The 20703-nt window shown below is 35.9% G+C and overlaps 1 protein-coding gene across 10 annotated transcripts in view; it reads right to left on the bottom strand.

Annotated features, from left to right (window-relative positions):
• The window catches only part of babo (TGF-beta receptor type-1 babo), a 203648-nt gene that overhangs the window by 11856 nt on the left and 171089 nt on the right, over positions 1-20703 (bottom strand). For 5 of the 10 annotated variants that reach the window (XM_090160085.1, XM_090160089.1, XM_090160087.1 and 2 more), the window contains 2 exons: positions 15250-15404; positions 6567-7046 (listed from right to left, as the gene is read on the bottom strand). In XM_090160085.1, coding sequence (XP_090016211.1) covers positions 6567-7046; positions 15250-15404 — 635 coding nt within the window. Of the gene's footprint in view, positions 1-6566; positions 7047-14474; positions 14627-15249; positions 15405-20703 lie in introns of those variants that run through there. The other 5 variants (XM_090160091.1, XM_090160094.1, XM_090160095.1 and 2 more) reach the window with 4 other exon arrangements.

Here is a 20703-nt window from a genome sequence, read left to right as displayed (position 1 = left end):
TGTTTCTGTGATGAGATCCACGAATAAATAAATTAGTTACGTCTTTATTATTAGATATCTCGCATAATAAATCGTCTAAAATAACTAAATTCCTAATTTGAGAATTTAATATATTAACGTTGAGTAACCCTTCGTGAAACTCGACTGAGGGTGTATGTTCTAATATTGATTGAAAAAGTTTCGGCTGATACTCGGTATAACACCATATTATCCTCTCTGGAGGAGGGGATATGCAGGTCTTCCTATGTTGAATCAACTGCAATACCAGGAATGACTTCCCGCATTGGGTTGACCCGGCTACAAGCCCATTCATAGGATGTTGTAAGCTTAAATCCATAATGGATAATGAGAATCGGGGCATTAGTGTAATCAATTTTATTAGTTTTTTATCAAGTTTTTTTTAGCATTGCATATTATTAGCAACATTATATTATTCAAACACGAATTCATCCAAACGTTAAAAACGGATTTCAAATTTGGTGGTAAATGTATGATGGGTAAGATTCTTGTTAGGATAAAATTTCAGCACATCCATGTAGGGATGAAAATCAGTTAAATCACCTCCACCATGGAAGAAAAGACCTAACATATTGTTTTAGGGAATCGGTAGCGTCAAATATAATGTAATCCCATTGATCATTGTATATAGGTAAATGTTAATTTTTCTGAATCTCTGAGAGAAAATTAAGTAACAGTCTTCGATCTCCATTGTTGGACTAGATCTTTAGAGTTGTTACGTGGAGCCGTGTTTTGTTTATTCCACAAATTGACAGATGATTGTCTCTCCCGACGCGTCTTATATATCAGTATTATCTCGTAGTAAATACACACGCGCGATATCAAGTTCTTATCTTATAAACTTATCTCTATAGTCTCGAACTATCACCCAGCTCTATCGAAATTTAACTCTCAACCATTCCTGATTTAGAACTCTCATCCATCAAACAATTCGAATGTAAATTTAACGTACACCTCCGCCATTCCTGATTTAGAACTCTCATCCAGCAAACAATTCGAATGTAAATTTAACGTACACCTCCGCCATTCCTGATTTAGAACTCTCATCCAGCAAAACTCTATGCAAATTTAACATACACCTCCACCACGCGATATAGTTATCTCATTGTACCACTACTTTAAGCGTTACACCAGAAATTAGGCGTTACGTCAGAAATTTGAAATTAAGCGTTACACCAGAAATTAGGCACCACACCAGAAATTCGGCGTTACGTCAGAAATTTGGCAATTAGGCGTTACGTCAGAAATTTGGCGCAACACAAGAAATTAGATATTGGCCGATACCGGTATTAACACTTTTAAAAAAAGAACATTCTCGATTAACTAACTAATGATAATATTTTATTATTGGCCAGACTTCAGAAGATAGATCATACCTTTTTTAGACAGGAGTTTACGAGTGTAAACAAATAAAAAACAACGATATTCGATTTGTGATAGAAAAGAAACATATTCGGATATGCTCTTGCAAACTTCATTAATTACAAATGATAATAAAATGGTATGACAGTGCACTGAACCGTCTTTTACAATGATTTTATCATATACACTATTGTTATGTTAGATAACTTTGTTAATATCGGCCATAAATAGCCAATATATCGGCTGTACCCAAATCGGTGCATCCCTAACGAAAGGTTTTTTTTTACCTTAAGCTTCGGTGTAATCCGCTCCTGTCAAGAAAATCTACAGGGGGACAAAGAATCTAATTTTGACCTACTTTCGCTAGATACGTGTCGTGTCAAATAGGGATTTAGAAAGCGAGCAATAATAAACTTAAGTCATTCGTAGAACGTAGGCGGGACCAAAATTATACCATCTTTCGAGCTAATGAAAATAACGTCTACTCGGACCAAGCAATAATTGCTCGTATCGCCCCTTCATTAAAGGACAAATCTGTTCGAAAAACCGAGGAAAACACAACGAAATCTGAAGCGCGGCAAAAATGCTCATTAGCGAAAGAACGGACCAACGGCGAGAATCATTCCGGAGAAAGAATGTTGCGAATTGAAAGGGTAGCGGCCTTTTAACAGTTTAGCCCTCGGGCCGCGAAACGAGCTCGGCTTCATTAAAATTGCATAATAAATCGTTTAAAATACATCGGAATGGGTCGGCCTACCTAAGAAACGCTACTTCGCAACATTAATTTGCATGCCGAAAACATTACACTTCATTTCGTCTGTAACGTTTAAAAGACGTCGATTGTCCAACGGACCGCGGCACCAATGCACCCTGTCTTTGAGCGAATAAAGAAATTTCATATTATGATCGGTTGTTGTAGGGCGCTATCTAGAGTTCGTTAACATAGTAACTATGGAGGTAAGTTTTTCGGAAGTCCGGCCGGAAGTTGGTTAAAGCTAGAAGCAACAAACACAGCACCCCACACAAGGAGAACGCAACCCGTCTAAAGTCGTGCATTTTCTTGCTTTAGCGCCTGCTGCCGTCGGATGGGGAAAATTCGGAAATTGTCTTCCCCCCTGCCGTAAAACGTTCAGCGTAAAGGTTCGTCCAATGAAATTTGTACACAGTAGTGTTGTAAGTCGGAAAATTTCCCGCTCGGAATATGACCAAGGTCTTTTTTCCGGAAATTTTCCGTATTTTTCCGAAAAAAATAAAAAAAGTTTTCATTCCATGATTAGTCGAATACATTGTTTGCATATTTAAATAAAACGGCATTTTCACCTAATTTTTTCGAATCTACAAATAAAACTAAACCTCTAGACTAGTTTAAACTGATTAAATATGTAACACTATTAATGTTTTATAGTATGTTTACTGATATTAGACATTTTAAATCGATAAAAAGTTAAAAACATTAAAAACCCCTAAAAAGTAAATTATGTTTAAATTTTTTATTTTTCCGATTTGCGGAAATGTTTCCGCATTTTATTTTTCCGGAAAATTAACAATACTAGTACACAGCACTGCGTTCTCCTTGTGTTTGTTGCTCCTAGGTTAAACGCAATAGGTGTTTCTATAAAATACGGGAGGTCACGTGGAAATGTTTATTCAACGAATTTGAAATCCACGTGCGAAACGCGCGTGCCAATAAAGTACTAAAAATCTTAAGCTCGTGACGCGGATAATTTTTTTTTATACTTTTAACTTATTCATTGTTTTATTCCAATCTGCTCAGTGTTCCGAGATGGAAAATTCCAGGTGGACCAGTGTGGACAAAAGTGAATTTAGTGGCCAATCTAGCCAAAAGTGGGAAATAAATATTGGCACCACAGAAAATTATAAAATAATAATAAAAAAATACTTAAGGCAAATATATATGCATAGGAATGCTCAGATTCTGATTAACATTTGAATAGTCTGTAAAGTTTTTTTGAAATAATTAATTCTAACATTGTAAGTTCAGTGTAAACTAAGACATTTTTACTTTTTAAACTTTGAAGTACAATTTTTCTTTATTAGTCACTATTTGCCAATTTTCAACTAATTGCCAAAATTTGCCAATGGCCTGGACTTTTTTCCAAAAAGGTTGATTTTTAGGAACACTGTTAGACTTTGCTTAGAGAAACATCAACTTAAGGCCTTTTCACACGAGTCAACTTTTTGACCCAACTAGATGAGTCAACTTGAGTTTAGTCAACTAGTTGGTTCGTGTGAATAAAAGTTCGATGAGTTGATCCACCAAAAAAGTACGCGAGAAAAAAATGGATCAATGATCCATTTTTGCTGACTCACCATTTTTTTTGAAAAGTTAGCTCGTGTGAAAAGGTCTTAAGTCCGAGGGGTCGGACATTTACCAAATCCCGTACACTTTGCCTAAAATCGCAAAATCTTTTAACTCTCGCTATGGTAAATTAACATTGAAATCCCAAAATCACTTCAAAAAGTAATGATAAAATCGCCAAAATCTCTACGAAATTCCGAAATCCCGTACAAAATAATGGAAAGTGTCCGACCCCTCGCTTAAGTCAGTGGCTCTGCCTGTAGGGTATTAGTATAGAGATAAAATTGCTGATTTTATAACGATTCAGATTGACAACGAAAGGTACTAATCACTACTTTGAAGCATTAAAACGAATTTGGGAGTTTAACGTACGTGTTTATAATTTTAAATATGGCCTTTGGCAAAATTTCAATTCGAAAATGGAGCGGAATGTGATAATAACTCGTTTAGAACGATTATCTCATAAAGCTGACATCAAGAATGCATTTATTTAGAGATAGCACTGATTTTTCAGATTTCAAATTCTTCGAATTTCCCAGGTTTTCCCTGAATATTTCCAGAGATTCTCCACGACTTATTTTAAGACAAAATTTGGCAGTTTTTAAGCGACCAGAGAAAGGCTTTGAAAATTTTAAAGGAAAAATAGGAATTGTAGAGGCGAAATATAGGACACTAAATATTCATCTTCTGGATGGGCGCCAAAAGGCCCAAAATTATTCCATCTATAATTGGTTTAATAATAATAATAATAATAATAATAATCAGCTAGCCTAATACCCAAGGCACCACCTTAGGCCTAAGTCATCAAGCGACTTTTAAAGCCATTAATTCAGGTGGCCGGGTTACAATGCGTAGGAGGGTGTTGGCAAGCCCTGCATGCCACGCGAGCCAACAGCTCCCTACACTCACTATTACCGTTAATCTCTACAAGTTTTTATGGAAGGGGAAACCGAAGAGCTCGAGGGAAAACCCCTCGTTCCGGGATTTCGGAGTAGGGTAAGAAGAGTCATTTTACTCCGATTCTGTGGTGGCGAACAGTTTGAGTCGTAGTTTATCCAAATATTAAAGGTCCTTTAGACGCGTTTGACCTTTCGTATTAATGCGCGCTTAGAATTTAGTTTTTAACGTTCTTAATGACAGAACACTGTCGAAGGACTAATCTGGATTTCGTTGGGAATTTAATCAGTATATAATTATCGGTAGAACAGAACCAACGACGTGAAGCGTGGGCCCTCCACTTTTGGTAGGCCCGTAGCAGTGGCGTAGAAATCCTTCAAGGGAGGAGTTCAAACTGTGTAAAATACCTGAGAGGGGTCGAGAAGGGGTTAATTTTACTTTTTGGGGCCATTTTCAAATTCCTTGACTTTTCCCTGACATTTTGAAATCATTTTCAAATTCCCGGACCTTTTCCGGGTTTTCCAAGTCGTGTACGAACCCTGTGGTATACGTGGGGGTGTTAAACGTTAATAATTAGTGTAGGGGGCTGTTGGCTCGCGTGGCATGAAGGGCTTGCCACCACCCTGTTACGCATTGTCACCCGGCCACCGGATTTAAAGGCATTAAAAGTCGCTTGATGACTTGGGCCTAAGGTGGTGCCTTGGGTATTAGCCTAGCTGATTATTAAAATTAGCGGTTTAGCTATGTTTGATCGAATGCTTAAGTGATTGAATGCTCTTTGATATATAATTTAATAGAAGGTCCATTTGATCGAATAGTGGTTTAAGCACTTTTTGGAGGAAGTGGTAGGTGTCGTGGAACTCGCGAAGAACGCTATGTGCGTTCAGACGAAACTAAGAAGTCGGTCGCGCAAATTTTCCGTTATTGTCGAAATAGGTTAGGTTAGGTTAGGTTGGGTTAAATCTGATCCATTCCGATTACTGTCTTACACACGTAGAATTGTCTAATCATTTAAATAATACCTCTTCATATGCCGACTTCACCTTCTAGATTAAAATGGCAGGTTTAGTAGTTTCATCCTAATAGTATTTTCGCTCATTTTGCGTTCGATCAAATGAAGGTTCTATCTCGTGAGACCGCGTTCGATCATTTGAAATTCGATCAAACATACCCAAATCAAGTGTTTTCAACCTTTAAGGGGGAAGACTACAGTGGCCATTGTCTAGTTTCGCGCTATTTCAAGCTGAACTGTTTTATTTTTGTGTTTTAACTTATAAAATTAATATTTATGTGTAGAACAGCCTCTTGTTTAGTGCTTAAAATAATTTTGACAATTTTAAATTTCAAAGTAATTTAATTATTACGTTTTAATTCGGACCCCCGGAGCTAAACAGGTTGGGAAAGCACCCAAACTACCTTTTAGTTATAGCCTTATATCTCGTTAACTACTAATATTAGAATTATCAAAATTATTTTAAGCACTAGAGGAAGGTTCAGCCTATTAATAAAAATATAATTCGATTGTGTAATTGCTAAAACTAAAACGTTCAGCTTGAACTAAAAAGAGGTTTTTACTATAGTCTTCCACCTTAAGTATAAACGAATATACAGGGTGGAAGCCTCAGCCGTGGTCCAGCCTCGGTACTTCTCCTAGTACACCAGAGTGCCGCGGGTCGAACACTTCTACAGGCGCTGGTATTCCACAAATAGACCAATGGGGTAATTATAAGCCCGAAAAAGCATTTGTAAGATGCGCTTCTAATTCTCCCATTGGTCTATTTTTAGACTAGGAAAAGTGCCGAGGCTGGACCACGGCTGAGGCTTCCAATTCTTCCATTGGTCTATTTTTGGCCTACCAGCGCCTGTACAAGTGTTCCACCCGCGGTACTCTGGTGTACTTGGAGAAGTACCGAGGCTGGACCACGGCTGAGGCTTCCACCCTGTATTATTGTTGAGACGAGCGTCTTACCTTTGTTATCCGCGGCTATAAATCCCAAAATGTTGTCGTGCCTCAACATGACCGTCTGGTAGATTTCGACTTCCCGGAACCAGGAGCGCTCCTCTCGCGACGAGAAGATCTTGACGGCGACCGACTCCCCGCGCCACCGTCCCCGCCACACTTCGCCGAATCGGCCTCGTCCGATGACCTCGATCAAGTTGATCTGTCGAGCTATGCTGCGTTGCACCAGCAGCGGCAGGCCCGAGCCGGAGCCGGAGGTGGTCAGTTCCATCATGTCCTTGATCGACTGTCCGTGCGGGATGATGGGCTCGGCGCTGTCCACGCTGCTGACCTCCACCGCCCTCCGGTAACGGCGTAAGCGTTGCTTCTGCTGCCAGAACGAGATGCCGACCATGATGACGATGCAGATGAAACAGATCGGGCCGGCGATCAGCACGGCCAGTTCCACCGTCCCCAGATGACCGCTCGGGTTCTCTTTCAAATACGCTACTGCGTGGCCGCCACGCGATAAAAGAATAATCAAATGGAACGAACAAATTAGACAAGTTTTTCAAACTACATCCCCGATTAGCCGATAATTCCAAATGGATTACGCTTAAAGCTCTCCTCAACACATCTCTCGTTGCAGATTCCCTTAAATGTTAATTTAACGAGATTCAAGGTAGTTCAGAATATGGGACTGCGGCGATTCTACAGCCCAGTTCACACTAAACAATTAATTGGGCCACTTTATTGTATCCAACTAAAGCCCAGTTCACACTATACAATTAATTGGGCCACTTTATTGTATCCAACTAAAGCCCAGTTCACACTATACAATTAATTGGGCCACTTTATTGTATCCAACTAAAGCCCAGTTCACACTATACAATTAATTGGGCCACTTTATTGTATCCAACTAAAGCCCAGTTCACACTATACAATTAATTGGGCCACTTTATTGTATCCAACTAAAGCCCAGTTCACACTATACAATTAATTGGGCCACTTTATTGTATCCAACTAAAGCCCAGTTCACACTATACAATTAATTGGGCCACTTTATTGTATCCAACTAAAGCCCAGTTCACACTATACAATTAATTGGGCCACTTTATTGTATCCAACTAAAGCCCAGTTCACACTATACAATTAATTGGGCCACTTTATTGTATCCAACTAAAGCCCAGTTCACACTATACAATTAATTGGGCCACTTAATTGAAACCAACTAATCATAAACGTTAAAATGTTTTGTTACCATGGTTGAATTTTAAAGATTTTAATAAAAATATCATGAAGTATCAGACGTGCTTTTAATACTCATTATAATTGAAACCAACTATATATTAAACTTATTATTTACCATGGTGAATATTAGTAGAAATTATGTTTAATTCAGAGAAAACGGCATGGTATTAGAAGATAAAACTTATTTTATACAAGACGTTTCGAGCCGAGGCTCTTCTTCAGTCGTTCGTTAGTTTTAATTACTAATTGTAAGCAAGAAAATTGAATATTGTGAACAGAAAAATTGTTACCATTGTTCCAACTTTTTCTGTTCACACTGTACAATTTTCTTGCTTACAATTAGTTGGATACCATTAAGTGGTCTAGTTAAATGTATAGTGTGAACTGGGCTTAATTGTAAGCAAGAAAATTGTATAGTGTGAACAGAAAAAGTGTTAACAATTGTTAAAATTTTTCTGTTCACACTATACAATTTTCTATTCCCCTATTTTGAGAATGCCGGCCATATTATTATTAATATTGTTAATATTAATAATACAAGGTATTTCAAAAGGTTATGCAAAAATTTTGAAGGAGATGTAAGGGGTGAGTTGAGAAGTATGCCAGTTGTTTCCCATTTTCCTGCGATGAATTAAAAGAGCGCCAGAGAGCTTCAAAGTGTGGCCTACTAGCCCCTGGAAGTAGGCTGCAACAAGCGCCAAATCAAGGAGCAGGGAAACGTGAGCATTAAGGTTGGGGTTCTTGCGATAGGTAAAAAAGGATTTTGTAAACAAATCGAGGTAACCAGCGTAAAAAAGTAAACTTGAACAGTATTTAAAGTCCCTGCTGCTTGGTTTGGAGCGTGTCGCAGCCTACTTCCAGGGGCTAGTAGGCCACACTTTGAAGCTCTCTGTATAACCAATAGAAGTAAAGTATACTGGAAAAGAGCACTTAATTATTTGAAAATCCACAATTTAAAAAAAATTGGTTCCCATATTCTTGGTACCTTGACAATATCATATTTTAATAATATTTTTTGTTCATAACCAACCTCACATGGAATAATCGGCTAACGCAATAATGGGATTTCGAATAAAAAATAAATTGAATTACATCGTTACAATTGGTTGCCAGAAACTTATCCCCGTCCACGCGTTTTTGTTTTGTTTTTTTAGAAAAATTTCACCCCCATTACAAAAAGTCCTACCTATACGAGGAAAAAGTTATGGACATGTAAGTTCTTTTCGGTTCCTAATTAAGGCAAAAATTTATCCGACTTACCAGGTATTTATCTGGTCAGGTAAAAAACAGGTGAATCTTAGGGTGAAATTATCAAAAATCAAAAACGCATGGACTTCTGGCAAAAACATTCACGTACAAATATAACGAGGTTAAGCTGCTAATCTAAACGCAGTGCTTCCAAACGATTGGTTTTATCAGATCAGTTGATACGGGTCAAAATGCCAACCAGATTGTTTAAATCTGTTAAATCGGAATTCATTGAATATGAGATTTATTTAATAGTAATCAACTAAGCTAATACCAAGGAACCACCCAGGCCTAAGTCAATCACCGATGGCCGGGTTAAAACCCTTCCTACGAGCCACAGCTCCCTACACTCACGATTACCTTTAACCTCACCAAGATCTGGAGAAAACCCCTCTAGCCATTGGAGAGAACATGCAATCTCAAGTTGGAAAGAGTGGTTCTAAATTTTCACCCAGTGCCACAAGCTGCGAGGCGAAAGTGCTAACCACTACGCCACCCCACTTATGGCATATCAGTTCAAATCGGACGGTTATTTGGTAAAATGAATCAGATACAATTTGAGATCAGATTGCGGGGGATGGGGGAAACCTGACCTGTCTAATTGATTACCTTCCGAAATTTTGAGCCAAATAATCCAATCCGTTGATCGTTGGAAGCACTATCAAAGATTCCTTTAGCGTTCACGCGTTACAATATTTTCATTAGGAGCTTAACCTGACGCCGTAACACACAAGTATATTGCATAAATCTATTTCTTCAAGATTAATTAAACTAAAATGTTAATAGCTATACGTCTAAACTTTCTATTTCTCAATGTTTGTATAAATACGGATTTTAAACGAATTACGTTTGCGGCGCCAACAAAATAAAACGGGAGAAAAAGCAAACAATCTAAACTACTAATGAAGTGGATTTTCTAAAATATTTTTGGCACGCAAAGCCAAACTGCAACGAACGCTCGCAAAATACGAATTAAGCAAAAAAAGCGGTTTTAAATCAAATAACTGAAGATTAATGATTTCTTATAAGAAGTTTCCCCCAAAACTTGGAGCCAATTATTGCACTTTTTTAGCGCTCTAAATTTAGACAATTATTATATTTTACAGTTAAGATAGATTATTAAATCGATAAAATCACCGAAAACAAAATACGTAGCGAAGTTTAAATCCGTATCATTTCTGTTCATAATTTTCACTCTTATAAGAGCTTCAAATCCTATCCAACTAACGATAACGCGTTAAAAATATCGAAAAAATGATTAAAATAGGAAACATTTCGTGAAAGAAATATCGAAAAGTTTGGAAAATAGTGTTTTTCCGAGGAATCGAAGGAATAATTGAAAAGAATAAAAAACTGAGAAGTGGCTTTGCAAAAGAATTAGGCAAAATAAAAGTAAAACATAAGGCTCATTTTCGACTTCCGGGGAAATATTGGTATACTTGGGGTATTATCCCCTAAATACGCCCCAAGGAACTTTAAAAGCTATTTTGGAGACTTTCATAGGCTAAGGTTATCGATACCTCGTTATCCCAAGTACTCTTCAAACTGTACCCGTCCTTAGCTTCAATCTAAGCTGTCGCTAAAACTCCAAAGATTTTAGTGGCAAGTCATAATCACGGTATCATATAAGATTGATTATACTTCGCGGTGAGGTTGGAAAGGAGGGGGGGACATTTTACACCAAGTTTTCGTCACCGAGGAACAAGACGATGATTAAAAATGCATTTAAACTGGCTTCGATTTATCGCTCTGAAACAATCGATAGCAAGACGAACCGAAAGAAAATTCGATAAATTTATAGGCGTTCCCAGCAGAGATAATTATGCCAATATCGCGAGTCCATTGACTTTCGCGCTATCTGCTTTTCGGAGTTTTCACTCCAATAGAGTCAATTTCACGTGTTACTCAACGAAACAAGAGTAGCGAAGTAAGCTAATTAACGCGCCGGAATGTTTGATTTAATTAAACGTTGCGAAGCGTGACCAAACTCAATTGCCATAAATTTATAATTTGGAAGTTTAAGGGTTTAACAAGACTTCCTCGAAAAGTCGAAAAAATGCACGCTTCTATAGTAACCACGCGTAATAAGCCAAAACAACGCCTATTTTATAACCACGCCTATATTATAACCACGCCTCACAAGGCAAAACCACGCCTATATTATAACCGTGCTTCATAAGGAAAACCACGCCTATATATAATCATGTCTCTTCAGGCAAAACCACGCCTCTATAATAACCACGCCTTTCGTAAAATAACCACGCCTTTTATAAAATAACCGCGCCTTTTATAAAATAACCGCGCCTTTTATAAAATAGCCGCGCCTTTTATAAAATAGCCTCGCCTTTTATAAAATAGCCTCGCCTTTTATAAAATAGCCGCGCCTTTTATAAAATAGCCGCGCCTTTTATAAAATAGCCGCGCCTTTTATAAAATAGCCGCGCCTTTTATAAAATAGCCGCGCCTTTTATAAAATAACCACGCCTTTTATAAAATAACGACGCCTTTTATAAAATAACCACGCCTTTTATAAAATAACGACGCCTTTTATAAAATAACGACGCCTTTTATAAAATAACCACGCCTTTTATAAAATAACGACGCCTTTTATAAAATAACCGCGTATCTTAAAGAAAACCACACTTATACTATAACCACGACTATTGAACGCCTCAAACCTATACTTCCGAACAAAAAAAAAGCGGCCGTAATATTATAATCAAGAGTTTGAACCTAACTTGACAAATATTGGAAAAACCACGGCTACTAACAAACCCCTCCTTAAAAACGCTAATAATAATAATATAAAATAACGCCACCTTCACCATCGCAGAAGAAAGAACCACAAAAAACTGTCACCAATAACAAAAAAAGTCATTTGAATCACGAACCGAAATGGCGAAACACCCCTTTAAAAAAAACTTTTTTTGCCTAACTCATATTTTGCGGAAAAAAAACTGCGCGATTCGGATTTTAAAAGATGAGAGCATTTTGAAACCGGAGATTTAAGAAAAAAAAAACTTTTAAAACCATTTCTGGATAAATATTTTATAAAATAAATGGAAAGGCTTAAGCTTCTTTAAAAGCTACCGTACCAAAGCTAAATATGGAGGGGGATAAAACCTAATGGGGAAAAAAAGAGCGGAAACTACAAAGGCAGGTTTCTAAAAGGTGTGAAAACTCTACCAACAAGTCAACAGGTTATAAGCGAAGCGTAAAAGGAAAAAAAAAAAGCTTTCTAATAAAGACAATGAAATTCACCCGTTCCCCACGAGAAAAAACTCAGAAAAGGGTTAGAAACATGCGTGCATAAAACAGATGGATAAAGACCCGTTCGCATTAAGGATAAGAAAAACAATTTAAAATAAAACCAACCAAATTTCGCGGTAAAACGTACTTGAGAGTTAATAATTTATATTCTTTGAAAGGGTTTTCTATTTTTAGAAAAAAAAGGGGGATAAAATATAATTGAAAATATATTTTCAGGGTTATAATTAGTGAAGGTTTGAATGTGAACGCGTCTTTATCCAAGTTTAACGGGGTGGAGACAGTACGGCGGAGAATAATCTTTCCGAATTATCTTCTTTTCCGTGTATTTTTTGCGCGAAAACGTCGTCCAATCCTTTTGGGAAGTATAATTTATCAAAGTTTATTCTCCACAGGCCCACCAAGGAGTCCCTACTAAAAGTTTTTCCGGATAGAAAACGAAAGTGAGCGAAATAAAGCTAAACGAATCGAGAAAAAATAAGTATCTAAACGTATACGATGAATTTCTTTGTAGGACAACCAGGGCCGGCCCTGAGGACAACAAGGGGTATGAGCCATGACAGGGAGGAGAGGGAGACCCGCGGGACGAAGTTCCAGGGGCTGGACCACTCCCGACTCAAAGGACGGACAAACCCAAAAACAGCCAAAGAACGGGTTAGCTAAAGCGTTATAAAAGTTTCCCTATTCACGACGAGCGCTTGTTAAAATTTTCAGCCAATTAGAAAACGGGCTTTGGGTGCCAATTGCTCTAAATTTCAGCCAATCATGGGACAGAACACAAGCCACGATGCAATCAAATCAACTAACTATAACTACTACAAAAGCTTTTTTTTGCAATATTTATACAAAAGTTGTTGCCGTATGATTTCTTAGCGTACGTTAATCTAACTGGCTCCTCGCCATGTTTTCTAATGAAATGCTAAAATATATTCTTTAGTACAAATGTACCTTTCCTACTAAATACCCTACCAAAGCGGAATTTATTTTACTAAATATCCTACTATGGTGCCATTTCTCGACTAAAGTAGAATTTTTAGCTCCTGAATACCCCGCTAAACTATAAATTTAGCTACTAAATAGATATAGAATTTTAACCACTAAAAACCCTCACTAATATAGAATTTTAACCACCAAATACCCCAGTAAAATAGAATTTTAACCACCAAATACCCCAGTAAAATATAATTTTAACCATTAAACACCCCCACTAAAATAGAATTTTAACCACCAAATACCCCTACTAAAATATAATTTTAACCACCAAATACCCCCACTAAAATATAATTTTAACCACTAAATACCCCCACTAAAATAGAATTTTAACCATTAAACACCTCCACTAAAATAGAATTTTAACCATTAAACACCTCCACTAAAATAGAATTTTAACCATTAAACACCTCCACTAAAATAGAATTTTAACCATTAAACACCTCCACTAAAATAGAATTTTAACCATTAAACCCCTCCACTAAAATAGAATTTTAACCATTAAACACCTCCACTAAAATAGAATTTTAACCATTAAACCCCTCCACTAAAATAGAATTTTAACCACCAAATACCCCCACTAAAATAGAATTTTAACCATTAAACACCCCCACTAAAATAGAATTTTAACCATTAAACACCTCCACTAAAATAGAATTTTAACCACCAAATACCCCCACTAAAATAGAATTTTAACCATTAAACACCCCCACTAAAATAGAATTTTAACCATTAAACACCTCCACTAAAATAGAATTTTAACCATTAAACACCTCCACTAAAATAGAATTTTAACCATTAAACCCCTCCACTAAAATAGAATTTTAACCATTAAACACCTCCACTAAAATAGAATTTTAACCACCAAATACCCCCACTAAAATATAATTTTAACCACCAAATACCCCCACTAAAATATAATTTTAACCACTAAATACCCCCACTAAAGTGAAATTTTCCCCATAAATAACTTCGACAGTTTTTCCCTAACTGTAAAACAGTCTAGATATATGAATATAATTTCAAATGAGAAAACATCGCGCGGTCCGCATAATTTCCAAAATCCCCCGATCATTTCTAGCTAAACTATCCTAATGAAATCATGAAAACCAAAAGCGACGATGTCCCTAAAGAATAGAAGAGATAGTGTCTCTCCCGGACTCCTTGTCAGGTTCAACCCACCTGTCTCCACGAGGGGTGGAAGTGTAGGGTGGAGGTCTCGGTTGCAATAGTCGTATTCTGTGCAGCATTCTAAGGCTAATTTAGGATTTGGTTCTGAGTGTTTGCACCAGAACGGATTATCTGGCGGTAGCAACTTTTTCTTGTCCATACACCTGTTACGGAAGTTCGGTAGTTTTCGGAAAGAGGAAAAAGAGAAAGGAGAAAGAGAGAGTGTCCCAGAAAGGAAAGAAGATAAAAAGGCGGACATTGTCACCAAAAAAAAAAAGAAAACCGGGAATATTTTGTGACAAATTTTCAATTAAGAATTATATTTAAAAAAATAAAATTTTCCAAGTGTGAAACCAATTAAAAACGGAAAATAAAACAGCGTTAATAGATTTTTCAGAAATGGGAAAGTTAATTAAAAACCAAAGATTTGAAGAAGGAAATCGTGTCAGTAGGGGTATATGTACCGGAAGTTTTCACCCATAATTTGGAAGGGGGGTAACCAATTATTTATATATATATACATTTCGTAACACCGTGTGAAGTAATAACGTCAGCCGCGGGAAAATGGCGTTATCGTGTGTGTCAAATTTAAGCCAATTATAAAATAAAAGTTTTTCGTAAATTAAACAGGAGATAGAGCCAACCAAAGATTTTTTTTAAAAAAAGCGAGGGTGGAGTGGTGGGTGGTGTTGGTGGAGAGGAGGGTAGGGGGAGGAAGGAGTGGAGAAACAAAAAAAAGGCAAAGTGTGAATGACAAAGAAGAGAAAAATGTTCGTTGTCCACTTACCTGGGGTTGTAGGCGGGGCGAGGGTGGGTGACAAATCTCGGTTACAAAAATCGTAATCGGAGCAGCACTTGATGACAAAATTTTCGTGAATATGTTCCGAGTGTTGGCAGAACATGGGATGTTCGGGTGGGAAGAGATCTTTCTTCGGGAAACACCTAATGTCGGCCCGCCGAATCGAGGGTTGGAAAAACGCATTTTAACACACAGACACGCAAGTATACGGGTGAACACCAAATGTACACCTCCGCAACACCGTGCTAGAACGAATTAGCGCGTTCGATATCACCACTTTGTTTTTTAGCAGAGTTCGTACGAAGGTTTCGGAATTAATTTCGCTGACGTTTCCAGGTTTTCCCTGGCCTTATTTCAAAATTTTCCCTGACCAAATATTATACGATAAATGAAAGGTTTGAGGTAAAATATTGCAAAATATTTAATATGTATTTTTAATACCCCTTTCCAAATTTTATTTCCCTGATATATTGAGCCGTTTTCAATTTTCCCGACTTTTCCCTGATTTTTAAAATCATTCTCAATTCGCCGACTTTTCCCTGATTTTTAAAATCATTTTCAATTTCCCGACTTTTTCTTGATTTTTAGAATAATTTTCAATTTCCCTGACTTTTTCCTAATTTTTAAATTATTTTCAATTCCCTGAATTTTCCCTGATTTTTAAAATCATTTTCAATTTCCCGACTTTTCCCTGATTTTTAAAATCTATTTCAATTTCCCGACTTTTCCTTGATTTTTAGAATAATTTTCAATTTCCCTGACTTTTTCCTAATTTTTAAATTATTTTCAATTCCCTGAATTTTCCCTGATTTTTAGAATCATTTTCAATTTCCCTGACTTTTCCCTAATTTTTAGAAACATTTTCAATTTCCCTAATTTTTAGAATCATTTACAATTTCCCTGATTTTTGAGAATAATTTTCCAATTCCCTGATTTTCCAGGTGATGTACGAACCCTGTTTAATATTTTTCTTAGTACCTGTAAGGTTCTAGCACGGTGACTTGGAGAACGAGAAAATGAACATTCAACATTTTTCAATGAATAGAAAAAAGACACCAACTTTCTAAACGTTATAATACGAGCTCAAAAATGTTTTAAACAACGCGCTAAAATCTTGACCGAGATACTATTCCCGAGCGAGAATTACCATATTATCAGGGCACTCCAATTTAAATTACAAGACCGGTGGCGGCTGGGAACAATTATATTTACCAAAGCGCGTGTCGACGTAGTGGGGGGTGTAGGGAGAGTTGATAAAACAAAGCTCAAGTTTTGCGAACAAATTTTAGCGTTGTCCTAAAAGTTAGCGGAATATGTTAGTGAACAGAAACAAACCGAGATAGCGGACCCATTGTAGAGAGTATAGAAATATAAGGGGGGGGGATGAAATGCTAAAAAGTCACCGCCCCTCTTTACCTAGCTAATTAGCATTAGAGTGCGGCTAATTACGTCAGACTCAAGTATAAGAAGTAATGTGGGAGAAATTTTACCCAAAATGTGTTCTTAAGATTCTTAGGTTTATTTTTCTGTACGAAGAATTAACAAAAAAACATTAGAGAATATATTAAAAGTTATAATTACAGGGTTGCTACAAAATTTTCGGACATTTTTTTATCTGTTTTCCCTGACCATTTTAAAAGATTTTCCTTGACTTTTTAAGGCCAAAAGTTTAATTTCATATTTTACTTTTATTAGAAGTTAATAAATTGAAATGTACTTATATTTCAGTAAAAAGGTTATTGCAATGTTGACAAAATTAGCCAAACTTTCAAGGAAATAAATGATAATCATAGAATTTGTCATAGATCTAGTGTTCGGAATTGTTTATTCATTATCCACAAATTTTCCGATTTATTTTTAAAACGTTGGTAAAAAGAATATCATTTTGACTTATTTAATTATGTTTTTTACTCAACCAAGCATTTATTTGAATAAAAGTGGTATTTATTTAAATAATTGTTTGTTTTATTTAAATAATAGGCTTATTCACTTTCGATTATTTAAACATTTTACAATTTTTGTTAATTTATTGGTTATTTAAATAAATATTATTTAAATATCGCCGAGCTTATTTTATTCATGGATAAAAATTAATCGACTGCCGAACACTTCATAGATCTAGAGTAAAGTTACCTTCAAAGAGTGTCAAGATAAAACTTAATTCCCTGACTAGTTACAAATTCTTTAAATTCCCTGACTTTTGAGACCCATTTTTAAATTCCCTGATTTCCCTGACGTGTGGTAGCCCTGAATTAGCCGAACTACCGTGGGTTTTTGTATTTATATTGCTTTAAATTGTTTTTTTATTTTTTAACGTTCAATTGACAAATTGATTAATAATTTGAAAGAAATAGTAATGCAAACTAAAATTTAAATATTATTCATAAATATATTAAATAATAATAAGTGATTTCAATCAATGATTTATTAAAAAAAATCACTTGATTGAAATCAGACAACCCTCCGAAACTCTTTGTAATTACAGGTACGAAAAAAGCAATACCGTGTTTGACAGGGATATCAGTAGCGGCATCTATCGGAGAAGTTTGTTTATTTTGCTAACAAAATGTTATACAGACGGCAGCCGCTCATTAGCACAAGCATTACCGAAAAGGAGGATAAATATGTACTAGGCGCGCTTCCATATCGATTCGGCAAGAATTTAGGTCAGCCCCCCCCCCCCCCCCCCGTTTCTACTTGCCTGTTTATTGCCTGCAAAATTCGCTTGAGCGAACAACAAACCGTCGCTATAAAAGGACTATTATGACCCGAAAAGTTCAATCAAGGACGAATTTTCCAAAGTGTGGCTTTTCTTCGAACTCTCTCTAATCGTCGTTGTTTCGTCGTGACTAATTAACTAATGAAGGTAGTTAATTATTAGCTATTCGATCGAATACCCTTTATTTGAAGCGGAAATCCAAATTTAGCGAAAACTATTGGATTAAATATATAAGTTATACATATGCAGGGTAGCCACAGTTTTTTCACATTCAAATTCCCTGACTTTTCCAGGTTTTCCCAGACTATCTCCGAAGATTTTCCCTGACTTATTTTGTTCGAAAATTTAGAACCCCCCCCCTACATTTTAGTAAAAGTTTTAAACCTAACTTAAATTCCCTGATTTTTGATCCATATTCTAATTCCCTGACTTTTAGATTAATTTTTTAAATTCCCCGACTTTTAGATTAATTTTTAAAATTCCCCGACTTTTAGATTAATTTTTAAAATTCCCCGACTTTTAGATTAATTTTTAAAATTCCCTGACTTTTTGATCAAAATTCGAATTCCCTGACTTTTCCCTGATTTTTATATTAATTTTTAAAATTCCCCGACTTTTGATCCATATTCAAATTCCCTGATTTTTTATACATATTCAAATTCCCTGACTTTTCCCTGATTTTTAGATTAATTTTTAAAATTCCCTGACTTTTCCCTGATTTTTAGATTAATTTTTAAAATTCACCGACTTTTGATCCATATTCAAATTCCCTGACTTTTCCTTGATTTTTAGAATAATTTTTAAAATTCCCCGACTTTTGATCCATATTCAAATTCCCTGACTTTTCCTTGATTTTTAGAATAATTTTTAAAATTCCCCGACTTTTGATCCATATTCAAATTCCCTGACTTTTCCCTGATTTTTAGATTATTTTTTTAAAATTCCCCGACTTTTGATCCATATTCAAATTCCCTGAATTTTCCCTGATTTTTAGATTATTTTTTAAAATTCCCCGACTTTTGATCCATATTCAAATTCCCTGACTTTTCCCTGATTTTTAGATTAATTTTTAAAATTCCCTGACTTTTCCCTGATTTTTAGATTAATTTTTAAAATTCACCGACTTTTGATCCATATTCAAATTCCCTGACTTTTCCTTGATTTTTAGAATAATTTTTAAAATTCCCCGACTTTTGATCCATATTCAAATTCCCTGACTTTTCCTTGATTTTTAGAATAATTTTTAAAATTCCCCGACTTTTGATCCATATTCAAATTCCCTGACTTTTCCCTGATTTTTAGATTATTTTTTTAAAATTCCCCGACTTTTGATCCATATTCAAATTCCCTGACTTTTCCCTGATTTTTAGATTATTTTTTAAAATTCCCCGACTTTTGATCCATATTCAAATTCCCTGACTTTTCCCTGATTTTTAGATTAATTTTTGAAATTCCCTTACTTTTCCCTGATTTTTAGATTAATTTTTGAAATTCCCCGACTTTTGATCCATAATTCAAATTCCCTGATTTTTTATACATATTCAAATTCCCTGATATTTAATACATATTCAAATTCCCTGACTTTTCCCTGATTTTTAGATTAATTTTTGAAATTCCCTTACTTTTCCCTGATTTGTGACCCATATTCAAATTCCCTGACCTTTCCAGGAATTCCAGGTGTTCCAGCTACGGTGACAACCCTGATATGGCCATTAAAATCTCGCAGACACGACGCCGATTCCATTGGGGGCCACGTTTCCATCAAATCACGGATGTGTACAACTGTACACCGCACCATGGCTCAATATTTACAGTCTGTTACTTCGCTTAATGGTGTAAAAAGTTAAAATGACACTGCGTAGGGTAATTTAGCCATTAATAAAGCATATTCCCCCGATGAAATAGTATTAGAAAATCAATTTATGACGGTCTTTGTCCCACACGGTTTTTTTTAAATCAACGGGACCCTGAGACGGTTCATGTTTCAAGTGAATAACATTAGCAAGAAAGGGAGATGAATTTCTCGTAAGATATTTATAGATTAATATCCCTATGCAGTGTAATTTTACATCTTTAAGCGAAGTAATAGATTCCGCAAATTTTGAAATAAAGAACCATCTCTTTTTACAGGTCTGATGACCGCCAGAAACAACGCGTACTTGATTTTATATTAGGATTTTAGCCACCAAAAATCAATTTGTCATTTGAATTTTGAGAAGTTCAAAATTGTGTCTAATTCCTTATCCCATTTAACCGATCTGAAATACGTATTCTACTGGAAAGTAAATAAAAATAAAAATTTAATTTAATTTAATAGGGGGATATTTAAAATCTATAACCGCGAGACATCTGAAATCCACTCAAAATCTGTTTGTCGGTTTACGATGAATTAAAATTAGTTTCGGGTTGAATTTGGTTTGCAATTTGGACCCGCATAAATTGGTCTGACAAAATCTGAGTGTAAATACGGCTAATCTGATACCTAATATATCGTAACTATTTCCTCTGTTCAGATAACGCAACTGTAATCGGGGAATCGGTTGGAAACACTAATAGTTAGGTGTTTTCATAAAGTAAAACAAAAAATCAAAGTATAAAATGTTTTTTCTCCGCGTCAAGAGTTTAGGCTGTTGACTACTTTATCGGCACGCGCGATTCGCACGTCGACTTCTAATGACAAAATCGTGCTCTCTACCTTCAATAATTATAGCTAATGACGTAAA

Source organism: Leiobunum rupestre, chromosome 10, assembly GCF_980474605.1.
Source record: "Leiobunum rupestre chromosome 10, qqLeiRupe1.1.hap1, whole genome shotgun sequence".
NCBI lineage: Eukaryota > Metazoa > Arthropoda > Arachnida > Opiliones > Sclerosomatidae > Leiobunum > Leiobunum rupestre.
Note: the sequence above shows the minus strand (reverse complement) of the source record. Positions and strands in the feature narration are given on the sequence as shown.